At 33.3% G+C, this 15,838-nt stretch overlaps 5 protein-coding genes across 6 annotated transcripts; all 5 read left to right on the top strand.

Annotated features, from left to right (window-relative positions):
* Nucleotides 1-519: 519 nt before the first annotated feature.
* LOC17877488 (UPF0496 protein At4g34320) lies at nt 520-6,424 on the top strand. Of its 2 annotated transcripts, none has more exons than XM_006285449.2 (3): nt 520-645; nt 4,588-5,062; nt 5,529-6,424. In XM_006285449.2, the coding sequence occupies exons 2-3, from the start codon at nt 4,612-4,614 to the stop codon at nt 6,206-6,208; spliced, it is 1,131 nt and encodes a 376-aa protein (XP_006285511.1). In that variant the 5' UTR covers nt 520-645; nt 4,588-4,611; the 3' UTR covers nt 6,209-6,424. The 2 variants fall into 2 exon arrangements, with proteins under 2 accessions (XP_006285511.1, XP_023634967.1); XM_023779199.1 differs by lacking the exon at nt 520-645 and adding an exon at nt 4,212-4,495.
* A 943-nt stretch (nt 6,425-7,367) lies between these two features.
* LOC17880456 (UPF0496 protein At4g34320) lies at nt 7,368-9,068 on the top strand. Its single transcript, XM_006286077.2, has 3 exons — nt 7,368-7,803; nt 7,913-8,509; nt 8,944-9,068. The coding sequence occupies exons 1-3, from the start codon at nt 7,368-7,370 to the stop codon at nt 9,066-9,068; spliced, it is 1,158 nt and encodes a 385-aa protein (XP_006286139.2).
* A 1,900-nt stretch (nt 9,069-10,968) lies between these two features.
* On the top strand, nt 10,969-11,861 carry LOC111829676 (UPF0496 protein At4g34320-like). The gene has a single exon (XM_023779519.1). It carries the CDS (start codon nt 11,271-11,273, stop codon nt 11,733-11,735), a length of 465 nt encoding a protein of 154 aa, XP_023635287.1. The 5' UTR covers nt 10,969-11,270; the 3' UTR covers nt 11,736-11,861.
* Nucleotides 11,786-12,536, top strand: LOC17880629 (UPF0496 protein At4g34320; the record flags this gene model as incomplete). The annotated part of the gene is made up of 1 exon (XM_023779520.1): nt 11,786-12,536. A coding segment is annotated over one exon (699 nt), but the record flags the coding sequence as incomplete, so codon positions are not given.
* A 925-nt stretch (nt 12,537-13,461) lies between these two features.
* On the top strand, nt 13,462-15,014 carry LOC17879895 (UPF0496 protein At4g34320). The gene is made up of 2 exons (XM_006283917.2): nt 13,462-14,007; nt 14,120-15,014. The coding sequence occupies exons 1-2, from the start codon at nt 13,566-13,568 to the stop codon at nt 14,773-14,775; spliced, it is 1,098 nt and encodes a 365-aa protein (XP_006283979.1). The 5' UTR covers nt 13,462-13,565; the 3' UTR covers nt 14,776-15,014.
* Nucleotides 15,015-15,838: the final 824 nt, after the last annotated feature.

Raw genomic sequence — 15,838 nt, 5'->3', positions numbered from 1 at the left:
CAAAGCAACGCAACGCGTTACAAAAAAAAAAAAGCACGTGACGTAGCGTGTTGTTGGCGAGTTCCTATTTTTGCTCGCAATGCTTTCGTAGTAGCAACCCAATAATCATATGACGCGTGTTCCCGTCGTACTGTAATGTTTTCGTGAAATTGACGTAAAAGAATGTTGCAAGTGTAAAATAGAGAACGTTAAAACGTATCCTACATTATAATATCAAATTGGTTTTAATTGTCACATTTGCCTCAAGTGATACATTATTTGAGAATACATTGTAAATTTTCTTTTAACAACAAATTAAACTATATATATGTTCATAGAATCATAGATGAACTCATCATATATATATGTGCATGAAATGCTTTTGCAAATTTGAAAATATTTTTAAAAAAGAACAATAAAAAGAGCATGAGTAAGGGTAGTTTGGACAATGTCAAAGAGAGATAGCTGAGTTCAAGAATCATGACTTGTCCTCCAAGTTGATCTCGTTAAGTATAAAAAGGAGAGAAGCTGAGGAAACCACTTTGATACTTTTGAGACGAGTTTTTTTTGGGCGGAAAGAGAGAAACAAACTTAGAAGAGAAGCTCTATTAACGTTTTCATCTCTGCTCAAACCTCAACACCAGTACTGCGCTTAATCAATTCAAGGTAAATGATTAATGGGTTCATCTCTTTTGGTTATTTGGTTTAGTCTTACTCATCAATTATTGCATCCTTCGAGCATTATTGATGGCATAAACTATGATTAAAGTAGAATTGAGTATGAAAGTGAGAGATCTAGCCCTAGGGTTAATATATATATATGCGACGCCGGCCGGTTCTGGCATAATCAGTTAATGAATATTTCCTATGTAGTTTAATTAATTAGTAGTAAAGGCAGCTACCGTTACTTAGTGTGCCTTTCATTACAATTTTATAGCCCCCTAATTAAGAAGAATTAATGGATCTTCAAACCTCAAAAGTTTTTTTTTTTCTTGGTAAAAAAAGATGAAAGTGAAAGCTTGTCGAGTACCCTCAGCTACTCAACCATCAAATTTTTTTTATTTTTAAAATATTTTTATTTTATTTTACCTTGGGTATAGGCTAATCCTGTTTTTTTTTTTTTTTTTTTTTTTTTTTTTTTTTTTCACACGTTGATTTTATCAGATTAACCTATTTTCGTAGTGATGATATGTCATTGTTTTGGATTATATATGCACACTGTAACACTAATAATGAAATAAATTTATGACCACGTCCACGTACTGTTATATAACAACGTAACTATGACAACGTAATATATTACCCAACGTAACTATGACACATTTGTTGGCAAAAATTCGTAAACTAAAATTAGTGTTTTTCTTTTTTTCCTTTGTGTGCCCTCGTTTTGTTGTTTGTTGCTTAATCTACATTTTATACTCAACCCATTTAGCCGCCCTATAGTAAACACATAATATTAATTAAGCATGACTTTTTTTTTATTGATTATGTGATGCCTCTCGTTGCTTTTAATCTTGAAACTGTTAGGATATATACATGAGAATATCTAACGAGCTGGGAGAACAAGATTACATATATGCTGCATTTTTTTTTTAATACTGTAATGTTTAAAACACAAGTCAACACAAATTAAATACGAGAGACTTAACGTGTAAGAACTTTAAGTAACGCATAATATATAACATTTCGGGTAGGGCCATATATAATACACATTAATCATCACAAATTCACATCGTCGTATCGTATCAATTATGTTCACTTTTGACAATAGATTTTTTCCAACTTTATTTCTCTTGATAAAGGACGTTTAGGAATATCAGAAGAATAATTATACTACTACAACTAATAAACCCCTGTTTGTACCTAGATTAAATGAATTATACAAATACTAATAACTATTAAGATAACGAGTTAGTGACTCATCACATGCATATCTATATTGTCCAAAGCATGAGACAACTAAAATTACAATCCCTATATTAGTAAAAGAGAAGTACAAAATAGAATACGGGTCGGGTCAAAATTAAAAAATTAATCCGATTTTAACAATTGGATACTTCAAAACTGGATATTAAATTGGGTTTGGATACATGCATCGGATACTTACCATATCTAATATTATGATTATATTATTTCCATAACTAATTATAGAATTTACTAATATTTCTCTAACTAATTTAATATAATATATTAAAAAAATATTATTCTTCTTTCACTTTTATTTGATCTTATTTTTAATTTATGATTTTATACTATATAATACAAAATATTTAATAAAAATTTCACTTTTTTTTTGTATATATTGCAATTTGAATTTTTCAAAACAGACTTATAATACTCAACTACACTCGGTTAAAAAACTTTGGGCAATGGTTTAAAATCATTATAAGTATAACCAATATTAAAACCATTGTTACATGATCATATTTAAAATTTCAAAAAAAATCAAAATATTATAATTAAAAGGTTCAAATATATAAAAATTTTAGAATTTAAATATTGACAATATTGTTTGAAGACATAAATGTAATTCTGGAGACATAATTTTTATTAATAAAATATATTATATATCAAACTATGGAAATTTTATATACTTCACGGGTAGTTTGTTAAAATCACAATTATAATGATAAAGCGAGATATGAATAATGTTTTTTACGAAATGAATTCTGTTACGGGTAGGTCCTTCAAAAAATATATTGTAAATATGTAATTTTTACGTATATTCCTACTTATACTACAAAAATGATCAAAATGAATAATTTATCGACAAATATTTTTTCGTGCTGTTAAATTTTCACCGTGATTTTAATTGTATCAAAACTCAATATATGATTATTTACTCGCTTTTTTATTATTTTATTAAATTTATTATACAAATATATGATTCACCGTAGTTGACTGCTGCAAAAAATTAAAAATGTAACATATTATATTCCGTTAAAAGTTATATATATATAATCATTTCACCCGCGCTAACCTAGTATGATATATAGTTGTTGTCTTGTTGACCATAAATATCTTTTTTTTTTTTGTTGAATGCTATGGCTAATGAGAGTATCGAGTAAGTAATATGTCATATTTTTAAGCCCTTTTAATGTGTGTATATATATAGTCATTAATCACCCATATATTGTTAATTGCTTGCGTAATTGTTTATTTCTTCTTGTAAACATTTAGCGCATGTTTCATTCAAAAAAAAAAAAACAGAGATGACTCATCCATCACATATATCTAGGCCTAGCTATATCTATATTGTCCAACTCCGAAGCATGGAAAACTAAAAGTAGTACGGAACATTATTAGCCATTAATTACATCATCATTATATAGTTTAGTTAGTAAAATATTAGCTTGTCTTTGCGTAATCTATTTTTCCAGAGTTACAAATTTTTACACATTTTCCATAATATCATACTTAAGATTCGTTTTTTTTTTTTTTGCCAAACTTAAACTTAAGATCATTTTGCCGGTATTAATGTAGGTAATAAAAAGTGTTGTGATCTGAGTATTAAAAAATATATAAGTAATTTATTTTTCAACCACAAAATAAAAATATCTATAATTCTATTAACTATTTCAAAAAGTGTTGACAAAAAAATACTAATTTAAAAAGAAAATTAATTAAACATTTGTTTGGTATATATTTCGTTGTAGGGTGCAATCAACGTTGGTAATACGTGACACATATATGATAGATGTGATATTATTGTATGTACTTTTTTCTTCTTAAAGTTTAACATTAATTACGGTTTAAATCCAGGTTTTGAGCAAACACGGATATGGAAATTTTGTATATACGCTAACTATCATGAATAATCATATAGAAATGCAACAATTTGTAGTGATGACAACATACGTAGAAAGATAATAGATATCCTTCAAAGTGAGATCCAGTATTGTGAATACGTTAGGGCATCCTCATTGGGGGTATCTTAGTTGACTAAGATACCCCCACTTTTTCAAAAAAATTATGTTATATAAAGATTTTCTTTGGAAAAGTGGGGGTATCTTAGCTTCATAAGATACCCGCAATGAGAATGGTCTTACATATTCGTGACGCACACAAAAAAACAAAAAACAAAAAAAAGTTTGTAATACGTTTTTGACACGCACACAAAAACAGTGGCATATAGAAAAATGGAATGAATTAATATTGTAAGCATTTGGCGTAGTCGAAAAGGCGGCTAATAAGTAGAGAGAGAGTAAACGTTTGCTTCCAGCGTTATACAAAGCCCTAATTCTAATCCATCATCATGCGTGCAAGCTATTTTCCATTTCCTTTAACGATTCTCATTCTTACTCTCTTCAAGCTTCTTCTTTCTTCATCTCCTTTTTTCTTTCTTTTCTCTCCCAAATCTTTTTTTCCCTTTTCCCGGAAAATTCTCTTCTCTCTTGTTTTTTTTTGTATCTCCTGATAAGCCCGACCAAGTTTATCTCTTTCTGATCACTAATTTCTATCCTCTCATAATTGAACCCCTTTTGTGTGTGTTTTAGTATATTTCTTTCAATCTCTTGTACGCATTTCTATTTTACAATTGAGCTTTTATATCATAAATATATCATCATTACTTGAGCTCAATCTTTATATTTTTATTCCTATCTTCAGAATCGAATTCGGTGCAACGTTCTGATGGGAAACCAAACAAGCAAAAGGCCACAGGAGTCTTCGACGTCGGCTAAGAGCGTGCACTACACCACGGAGCTGAGATCCTACGAGGCTGCGTGTAAAGCAGACACGGAGCTTCAGTCTTTCGACACGTGTTTGCAAGCACGGACGAGTCACGTGATAAGCACGCTAGCTACGGGGGTTGAGGTTCGGGCGCTCTCGTTCGATTCCTTGAAAGAAGTGACGCAGTGTTTGTTGGAGATGAACCAAGAAGTTGTGAAAGTGATCTTGGATTGCAAGAAAGACATTTGGAAGAATCAAGAAATGTTCGACCTCGTCGAAGATTACTTTGAGAACAGCTTGAAGACGCTTGATTTCTGTGCTGCTTTGGAGAAAGGCTTGAGACGAGCTCGTGATAGTCATCTCTTGATTCATGTTGCTCTTCAGCAGTTTGAAGATGAGAGCCTTGTTCAAGGTAAGAGACTTTTATTGTTCTCTCTTTGTTTTCTTGGTATTAATTAATAAGGGATGAGAAAGATAAAGTTTCTCTTGTCTTGTCCTGATCACGTTTTTCTCATATGGGAATCTAGTTTCAATTGAAATTTCTTATTTCAAATAAAATCCTGACTTTTTTTTTGTTTAAGTAATACTATAATCATTAGCATCGGCAAAAAGTAATATAACTATTAGTAATAGTAAATAATTTAAAATTACAAGTATTTTCAATGTGTTTTCTCCTATTTCAATTTTTTTGTTAAAATTCGACACGTTTGAAACATGATTTTGATGGTGGGCAGTACCTGTCGAAGCTGTCCTGACTTTAAAACGAAACTAAAATGGTCAAACAGCAATTATTCCTGATTTTTCGTTTTTTATATTAATTAGTACCATTGTCATCTTTTGTACTAATTAACACTGATGATCATTGTTTTGGTTCGTAGGTGGGAACGGATACAAGAAGACACTTGAAGAGCTAAAGAATTTCAAAGATGCTGAGAGTCCTTTCAACGAAGACTTCTTCAAAATGTTCCAATCTGTTTACAAACAGCAGATGCTGATGCTTGAGAAGCTTCAGCTTCGTAAGAACAAGCTTGACAAGAAGCTTAAATGCATCCACACTTGGAGGAAGCTCTCCAGCATCATCTTTGTGGCTACCTTCGCCACTGTGCTCATCTGCTCTGTTGTAGCTGCAGCCATGGCGGCTCCTCCTGTTGCTGCGGCTCTGGCTGCAGCTACAGCAGTGCCGCTAGGCTCCATGGGGAAGTGGATCGACTCGCTGTGGAAGAACTACGAGAATGCACTCAAAGGGCAGAAGGAGGTGATCAGTTCCATGCAGGCAGGGACATTCGTGGCGGTTAAAGATTTGGATAATATCCGAGTTTTGATCGAACGGTTGGAGATTGAGATCACGGGGATGGTGAAGAGTGCGGAGTTCGCTGTGGAGCATAACGCAGTCAAGATTGGGATTGATGACATTAAGAAGAAACTTGAGGTGTTTAAGAAGAACGTAGAAGAGTTGGGGACTCAGGCTGATTTGTGTAGCAGGGATATTAGAAGGGCAAGGACAGTGATTCTTCAAAGGATCATCAAGCATCCTAATAATGCTAGTAGCAGCAACTGAACTACACAAACAAAGAAAACGGAACGAGCCAGTTTCTCTCTTCTTCAGCACCTGAATTTGATGAAGACTATAAAGAATAGTACAGATTCTCTTTGAGTTTTTACTATGAATTAATGTTCAATAACTCAAAACTACTACTTATAATATATAAATTGTTGCAATTTCTGTATTCTTTGATGATTGAAAACAATGCATGGAAGACTAGTCTATTTCACATTTGAGACTATCAGTAACTAAATGCTTCGGACATGCGTTTTGTATCAGTATATAATATGCGCAATGAAAAGCTAATTCAACTACTAAGATCACTCTTAAGTCTTAATTAATTAGCCAAATCAGATCGCTAAAACCTCTCTTACGTGATCGCTACTTCTTTCTAATTTTCCTTTTCCTGATCCTTATCAATATGCATGAGAGTGGGATAATATACTAAAAGGAACTCAAAAGTACAAAACTAGATCATTAGAATGGAATCTGAAAACTATAGGGCTGATATAAGAATTGAATTAGATATAGTTTAATGCAATAGCTTTTAAGTTTTGTTAATTTAAAAGATATGGATTTTTATTATTCTAAAAATGATATGAATTTCAATACCATTAAATATTAAAATAAATAACAATAATCTAAAACATTTATCAGTAGCTTTAAAATTTTGTTAATACTTAAAATCTAGAATTCTTATTATGTTTCCTCTTATCTGTATGTATAAATTACCACTAATTATAAATTAGTTCTGTAAGTAGAAAAACCCGACTTATATATGTTAATCACTCATTATATATTGGTTGTTTATATGTATAAATTAATCACTAATTATATATGTATTAATCATGTGGATGCATATTACTTCATGAGTATAGAAAAAAGCAATATTATGTAAAATATATCTCTCTATATATAAGACAATATGCAAGGTTTCCTCTCTTTGTCTCTCCCAAATCTGTTTTAGTGTTGTTACCTCCTCTGGTACGTCCGACCAATGTTTTTTTCTCTCTCACTAATCATTTCTCTCAGTCTCGACCTTTTGTTTTAGTCTGTAGATTCTTCTTCAATCTGTGTAGGCATTTCTATGTTTTAAACGCATAATTTTTTACCATAAGCTATTGATTTATCTGTCTAATTCATCTTCAGAATCGAACTCAGAACGGCGTGAATAATGGGAAACAGAACAAGCAAACACTCAAAGACATCGCTTAGGATCTACGCGAGGGAACTGAGAACGTACGAGGCTGCATGTGAAGAAGACAAGGAGATTCAGTCTTTCGACAAGCGTATGCAGGCACGGACGAGTGACGTGATAAACACGCTAGCCACGGGCGTTGAGGTTCGAGGGGTCTCTCTCGATTCCCTGAAAGTAGTGACGGAGAGTTTGTTGGACATGAACCAAGAAGTGGTGAAAGTGATGTTGGATTGCAAGAAAGACATATGGAAAGATAAAGAAATGTTTAAACTCGTTGAAGATTACTTTGAGACTAGCATGAAGACACACGACTTCTGTGATGCTTTGCGGAAAGGCCTGCACCGGATTCGTGATAGTTACCATATGATTGTTTCTGCTCTTCGGCAGTTTGAAGAAGAGAGCCCTGTTCAAGGCAAGAACTTTTCATATATTTTCGTGGTACGGTCGTCTTAGGTATATACTAGGACTAGTCTTTGGATGGGAACTTTTAACGCACTTGGTTTTATGTTTTCGGTTGGCAGGTGGGAACGGATACAAGAAGACACTTGAAAAGCTGAAGAAGTTCAAAGACGCAGAGAGACCTTTTGGCGAAGACTTCGTCGACATGTTCCAAATTGCTTACAAACAACAAATGCTGATGCTTGAGAAGCTTCAGCTACATAACTACAAGCTCGAAAAGAAGCTCAAGCGCATCCGCACATGGCGAAAACTCACCAGCATCATCTTCGTGGCTGCCTACGCCGCTGTGTTCATCTGCTGTATTGTGGCTGCGGCTATGACGGCTTCTCCTCTGGTGGAGGTTCTCGCTGCTACCGCAGTGCCAGTGAGTGGCATTGCGGGGAAATGGATCGACTCGCTGTGGAAGAAATATGAGAATGAAATCAAAGGACAGAGAGATGTGGTCAGTTCGATGCAGGCTGGGACATATGTAGCAGTGAAGGAGATGGATATTGTCCGGTTTTTGACCGAACAGCTGGATAATGAGATCAGGAATTTGGTGAAGAGTGCGGAATATGCGGTGGAGCATGGTGCAGTCAAGATTCGGATCCATGAGATTAACGAGATGCTTTTGGTGTTTAAGAAGAATATAGAAGAATTGGAGACTCAGGCTGATTTGTGTTGCAGAGATATTATAAAAGTAAGAGAAGTGATTCTCCAGAGGATCATCGATAGTCGTTGCAATAATAATAGTCCATCACCGGATAAAAAATACAAAGAGAACTCAATTCTCTCTTCCTGCTTCAAACAATGAAATGCTCAAAGACTATAAATAAACACTAGCTAGTGTTATATTATCATAAAATGTCGTTCAAATATATAACTCAAACTGTTTATGATGACTGTTGCATTTTTTTTTGTATTCTTTCATGATTGAAAGTTGAAACAATAAAAGAAGAGTTTTTTTCACATTTGAGACTATCAGTATATGATGTTTCTGCCGGGAGTTTATATATACTGGTGGTCTTATTAATATACTGTAATATGAATTCAAAAGTACAAAATTAGATCATAACTTCATAAGCATGGAATGATGAGGAATTGGGGACTCAAGCTGATTCGTGTAACAGAGATATTAGAATAGCAAGGGCTGTGATTCTTCAAAGGATCATCAAGCATCCTAATATTAATGCTAGTATAGTAGCAGCAACTGAAACACACACAAACAGCAAAAAGTAACTAGCCAGTTTCTCTCTTCTCCAGCACTTGAATGGTGAAATGCTTGATGATGAAGACTATAAAGAATACTACATACATATTTTTTTTTGTCTTGAGTTCTTACTAATGTTTAAGAAAATTCAAACTACTTTTTGTGGTTAATTGTTGCAAATTCTGTATTCTTTGATGATTGAAAACAATAGAAGATTAGTCTCTTTTTTCACATTTGAGACTATCAGTAACTAATGCTAAAATTTTCCGGACAAGAGAATTATCTCCGGACTAAACCGTATGGAAAAGCTAATCAAGATCGATCACTTTATTAAGACTTAACCAAACCACTTCTTTCTAATTTGCCGATCCTGATCACGAACATGAGAGTCATGAACTGATATGCTAAAATTCTAAAACGAACTCAAAAATACAAAAATAGATCATGAGTTTGGCATCTGAAATCTAGGGATATTATGTGATTCAAATTTTAAATTTTAATAAAATTGTGGCAACTATCTAGGGGGAATTTCAAAAATTCTCCTTTTCATATACCTCTTTTTAAAAATACCCCCTTTTCAAACTTTATCAAAAAACCCACTAAAAATATTGAAATTTATCCAAATATGTGTGCAAGCTTATAAATATATACACAAATTACCTTTATATGTGTATAAAACTTTATATACCTTTCATAAATAGCGTAAAAATAAATTACAAAAACCTTATAAAAACCTTATAAAAACTGTATAATCCCTTTTAAAAACCTTATAAAACTTATAAAAATGATTTAAAACTATTTAAAACATTTTAAAATATTTGTATCGAATCTTGCACTAGTAGTTATTATATAGAAGTACCTTATAAACAATATAAAACTTTATAATTTTTTCTATTTAAAAAGGGGTATTTTTGAAAATGGATAGATAAAAGGGGTATTTTTAAAAAGGGGTACACCAAAAGGGGTACACCAAAAGGGGTATTTCTCAAAAATTCTCAACTATCAATGGCTTTTGAATGTTGTTAATTAGTTTATGAGATATAAATTTTATGATTTTAATATTTAAATGAACTTTGATATCAAATTAAATATATGAAAAATATCAATAGCTTTTAAAATTTTGTTAATATCTAAAATGTAGATGTATAAGTTAATCATTCATTATATTAGTTATATACAGTAAAACTTCTTTAAATTAATACTCTATAAATTAATAAACACTATAAATTAATAAATTTTGCTGGTCCCAACTCGGGCAGTGTAAAAGCTAACCAAAATTCGATAAGATAATAAGATAATAATTTGTTTGAAATTCCTATGTAAAATATTGTCCCAATAATATTATAAATTAATAATCACTACATATATGATACATATATATATATACAAGTATATATGCTGACATATGGTCCTAGTTTTTTATAAAAATGAATTTTCTCCTAAATCTCATCTCTATAAAAAAATATGTATGTTATATTTTAATCTATATTCTTATAATATATAGTTATATACCATAACATCATAAAATAACTAAAATTTTCTCTATGTTTTCTATTTATATATGCATCATATTCATTTTTTGTCTGTTTTTATAGGATGTTAAAAGATAACAATTGAAGTATTAATCATAAATATTATATATGTAATTTGTATATAAGTGAATTTATTTATAATAATTTTAATTTATTGTTATTTTTTTCCTAAATATAGAATTCAGTTCCAAACTAAAAAAAATTATATAATCTTAAAGACTAATCTTAGTTTTGTAAAATTGTCCCAATCTATATTTTCAAACAAGTTTAAGAGTTAAAATTACCACTATAAATTAATAAAATATTGTAATCCCAACATTATTATTTTACAGAGATTTTACTGTATATATATAAATTAACCACTATCTAATATACGTATTAGCCATGTGGATGCATATTACATGAGTATAGAGAAAAGCTATATTATGTAAATTATATATACCGTATACAAGTTTGTTATCTTTGTCTCTCTCCCAAATCTGTGTTCTTCTACCGTGTTGTTGCCTCCTCTGGTACGTCGTACGTCCAACCAAGTTTATCTTTTTTTCTCACTAATTATTTCTTTCAGTGTCGACCTTTTGTTGTAGTCTATAGATTCTTCAATATGTGTAGGCATAAACGCATTTTAACCAAACGCCATTGGTTTATGATATATCTGTTTTATTCATCTCCGGAATCGAAGTCGGAACTGCGTTAAGAATGGGAAACATGATATGCATAAAGTCAAACGAGACAAGGCCTAAAATCTACACAAACGAGCAACTGAGAGCGTACGAGGCTGCATGTAAAGCAGACACAGAGGTTCAGTCTTTCGACACGCGTATGCAGGCACAGACGAGTCACGTGATAAACACGCTAGCTACGGGGGTTGAGGTTCGAGCGCTCTCGCTGGATACCCTGAAAGTAGTGACGGGGAGCTTGTTGGACATGAACCAAGACGTGGTGAAAGTGATCTTGGATTGCAAGGAAGACGTATGGGAAAATAAAGAAATGTTTGACCTCGTTGGAGAGTACTTTAATACTAGCTTGAAGATGCAAGACTTCTGTAATGCTTTGGAGAGAAGCCTCAAAGTGGTTCGCCTTAGTCACCTTTTGATTCGTGGTGCCCTTCAGCAGTTTAATGAAGAGAGCCTTGTTCAAGGCAACAACTTTTACATCTCTTAGCTCTTTTTTTCGTGGTTTTTTTTTTTTTTTTTTTCATTTTGTAACACTTGTTGTCTATATTTTGGTTGGCAGGTGGGAACGGATACAAGAAGACACTTGAAGAGCTGACGAAATTCCAAAACGCAGAGAGACCTTTTGGCGAAGACTTCCTCAGCATGTTCCAGAATATTTACAAACAGCAGATAATAATGCTTGAGACGATTCAGGTTCGTAAGAACAAGCTCGACAAGAAGCTCAAGCGTGTCCAGACATGGCGAAAACTCTCCAGCATCATCTTCGTGGCTACCTACGCCACTGTGCTCATCTGCGCTGTTGTGGCTGCGGCTATGTTTGCTCCTCCTCTGGCTGCGACTCTCGTTACGGCCGCAGTGCCAATGGGTGCCATGGGGAAATGGATAGACTCGATGTGGAAGAACTATGAGAAAGGACTCAAAGGACATAAAGGGGTGATCGAGTCGATGGAGGTGTCGACAACTGTAGCACTCAAGGATTTGGATGATATCCGCTCGTTGATCGAAAAGCTGGATAATGATATCAAGAGCATGGTGAAGGGTGCGGAAGATGCGGTGGAGTTTGGTGCAGTCAAGGTTCGGATCATTGCCATCGAGAAGATTCTTTCGGAGTTTACCAAGAAAGTTGAAGAATTGGAGACTCGGGTTGATTTGTGTACCAGACATGCTACACGGGCAAGGACTGTGATTATCCAGAGGATCATCAACTACCCCAAGAAGGATAGTAGCAAAAAATAAACAAAATTAACTCAAATTTCTCTTCTAATTAAGCTTTCAGCTGCAAATTATGTAATGCTCCAATTCTAGTAATATCAATGTTCAATAACTCAAACTGTTGCGTATTTTTTGTATTCTCTGATGACTAAAAGTTGGAACAATGGGAGAAGCGTCTTTTCACATTTGAGGCTATCAGTAATTAATGTTTCTGCCAGGAGTTTATGTATGCTGAGATATCAGAGTATGGTGGTCTAATATACTACAATGAATTCAAAACTAGTTAGATCATAAAACTTCATAATAAGCTTGGAATCTCAAAACTAGGTTAGTTTAGTTATAGGAACTGTGCATGATAGGATTGACTTCTTCTAAACTCCCTTTACTAAAAGTCTGAAAGTAACTCAAAAGTACAAAACTACAGATCATGAGTTTGGGATCTGTCGAAAACTAGGGCAAATTAAGTTACTGTACGTGATTGGAGTACTCAAACTGATCAAACTCCTCATAAGTAATATGTGAATTATTTTTTAAAAATTTCATAATTAAAACTATTAATTTTAACATAAAATTGTGACACATATATATATATATACATATATATATCCATGGCTTTTATTTTTATTTTTGTTAATTTATGGGATATATATGGATTTATATGATTTTTTAAATGATATGAGATTCAATATCAAATTAAATAAATAATTTATATATAAAATATCCATATCTTTTAAAGTTTTGTTGATATATAAAATCTAGAATTTTAATTATTGTTCCTCCTATGTATAAATTAACCACTAATTATATATATTAGTTATTAAGTAAAACCAACTTTCTTTTTTGACATGTATAGGAAACCCAACTAACATATATTAATCACTCATTAATTATACATAAGTTATATAAATGTATATAAATTAATCACTAAATATATACGTATTAGCAACTTGGATGCATGTACATTATCTCACTAATAGTTTCTCTCATCAGTCTCGAGCTTTTGTTTTAGTCTATAGATTATTTTTTTTCAATCTGTGGACGCATTGGTATAATTTAAACGCATTGGCACGATTGATCTGTTTTATTCATCTTCACTGCGTCAATAATGGGAAACAGAACAAGCAAAAATTCAATAAAGACATTAGCTAGGACCTATGCAACGGAACTGAGAACGTACGCGACTGCATGTAAAGAAGACACGGAGATCCAGTCTTTCGACACGCGTGTGCTGGCTCGGACAGGTCACGTGATAAACACGCTAGCTAAGGGGGTTAAGGATCGAGCGCTCTCGTTTGATTCTTTGAAAGTAGCGATGGAGAGTTTATTGGAGATGAACCAAGAAGTGGTGAAAGTGATCTTGGATTGCAAGGAAGACATATGGGAAAATAAAGAAATGTTTGAGATCGTTGAAGATTTCTTTGATACTAGCTTGAAGACGCAAGACTTCTGTAATGCTTTGGAGAGAGGCCTGCAACGGATTCTTACTAGTCACCTTTTGATTCGAGGTGTTCTTCCGCAGTTGGAAGAAGAGAGCCAGCTTGTTCAAGGCAAAACTCTTTTATATTCCTTCCTCTCTCTTTTATTAGTGGTTTTAAACTTAGGATGGGAAAACTTAAATATAAAACTTTCTTACTTTTAACACCTGTTTTTGGTTGGCAGGTGGGAACGGATACAAGAAGACACTTGAAAAGCTGATGAAATTCAAAGACGCAGTGAGTCCTTTAGGCGAAGACTTCGTCAACCTGTTCCAATCTGTTTACAAACAACAGATGCTGATGCTTAAGAAGCTTCAGCTACGTAAGTACAAGCACATCCACACATTGCGAAAACTTTCCAGCATCATCTTTGTGGCTACCTACGCCACTGTGCTCATCTGCTCTGTTGTGGTTGCGGCTATGTCTGCTCCTCCTGTGGTTGCGGCTCTCTCTACTACCTCAGTGACACTGGGTATCATGGGGAAATGGATCGACTCGCTGTGGAAGAACTATGAGAAAGCACTCAAAGCACATAAAGACGTGATCAGTTCGATGCAGGCAGGGACATATGCAGTGAAAGATTTGTATGATATTCGGTTTTTGATCCAAGAGTTGGATACTGAGATCAGGAGTATAAATAAGAATGACGACTATGTGGTGGAGCATGCTGCAGTCAAGATGGGGATCAATGCCATTAATAGGATTCTTGAGGTTTCTAAGAAGAATATAGAGAAACTGGGGATTCTTGTGGATTTATGCAGCAGAGATATTACAAGGGCAAGGACTGTGATTCTCCAGAGGATCATCAATCACCCCAATAATGGTAGTAGCAGCACCTGAAAAATATACACATCCTAAAAGAACTCAGTTCTCTCTTCTTAAGCTTTCAGCTGCAAATAGTCAAATGCTCGAAGACTCTATAAACAGTCGTACAGATTCTTTCTGAGTTTATAATATCAATGTTCAATAACTCAAACTGTTTATGATGACTGTTGCATATTTTGTATTCTTTTATGATTGACATTTGAAACAAAGGAAGACATGTCTTTTCACATTTGAGACTATCAGTAAATGATGGTTCTGAGAGGAGTTATATATGCTGATATTGATGACAAAAAAATAAATATATATATATATATATATATATATATATGCTGATACCAGAGTGGTGAACTAATATACTAAAATGACAAAATGAACTCAAACGTACAAATCTAAATCATGTGTAGAATCTGAAACTAGGGGAGTTAGTTAAAGGAACTGTGATAGGATTCAGTTCTGCTAAACTCTAAAGAACTACACGTTAGAAGAGACTTGATCAACGAGAGAAGTCTATAACTCTCAACCAGTGCCCAAACCAAAATCGTACATCAATCCTCAATATCTCAACTAATTGACATAAGGTCTGTTACTGAGCTGGCAAAACTACACTTCCGTGTACCATCCCTAGGATATTTACAATAGTCACGCACTAGACTTAACAAGATCACCTTACCAAAACTGTCAGAAGAGAAACAACCACAATACTGTTTACAAGGTTTATAATGTTAGAATCAGGAAAGACAAATAGAAAGTTAAAGCCTTCAAAGCATAATCTTACATTGTGACCAAGACAAACACATGTCAACTAGAGAAAATTTACTTACCTCAGTTTGGCTTCGTTTATTATTTATTGATGGTAATAGAAAATATCTGGAGGTAGCAATGCAGCAACGGCATTAGTTTTAGCAGTTGTAGAATCCTACATATCTTTCAAAAAGACCCATGTCATTTAACACATTTCAAATTCTTTCTAGACCATATTACATCCAAATCTCAATGCCAGGGCCTCAGAGGCATTTATCAAAAAAACAATTCTGACAGGAGAAGCAACCATGATCACAGAAAACAAGGGAGACCAAAT

Source organism: Capsella rubella, unplaced genomic scaffold (assembly GCF_000375325.1).
Source record: "Capsella rubella cultivar Monte Gargano unplaced genomic scaffold, Caprub1_0 scaffold_7, whole genome shotgun sequence".
Lineage (NCBI taxonomy): Eukaryota > Viridiplantae > Streptophyta > Magnoliopsida > Brassicales > Brassicaceae > Capsella > Capsella rubella.
The sequence above is the reverse complement of the archived record's forward strand: the minus strand, read 5'-3'. Positions and strand labels throughout refer to the sequence as shown.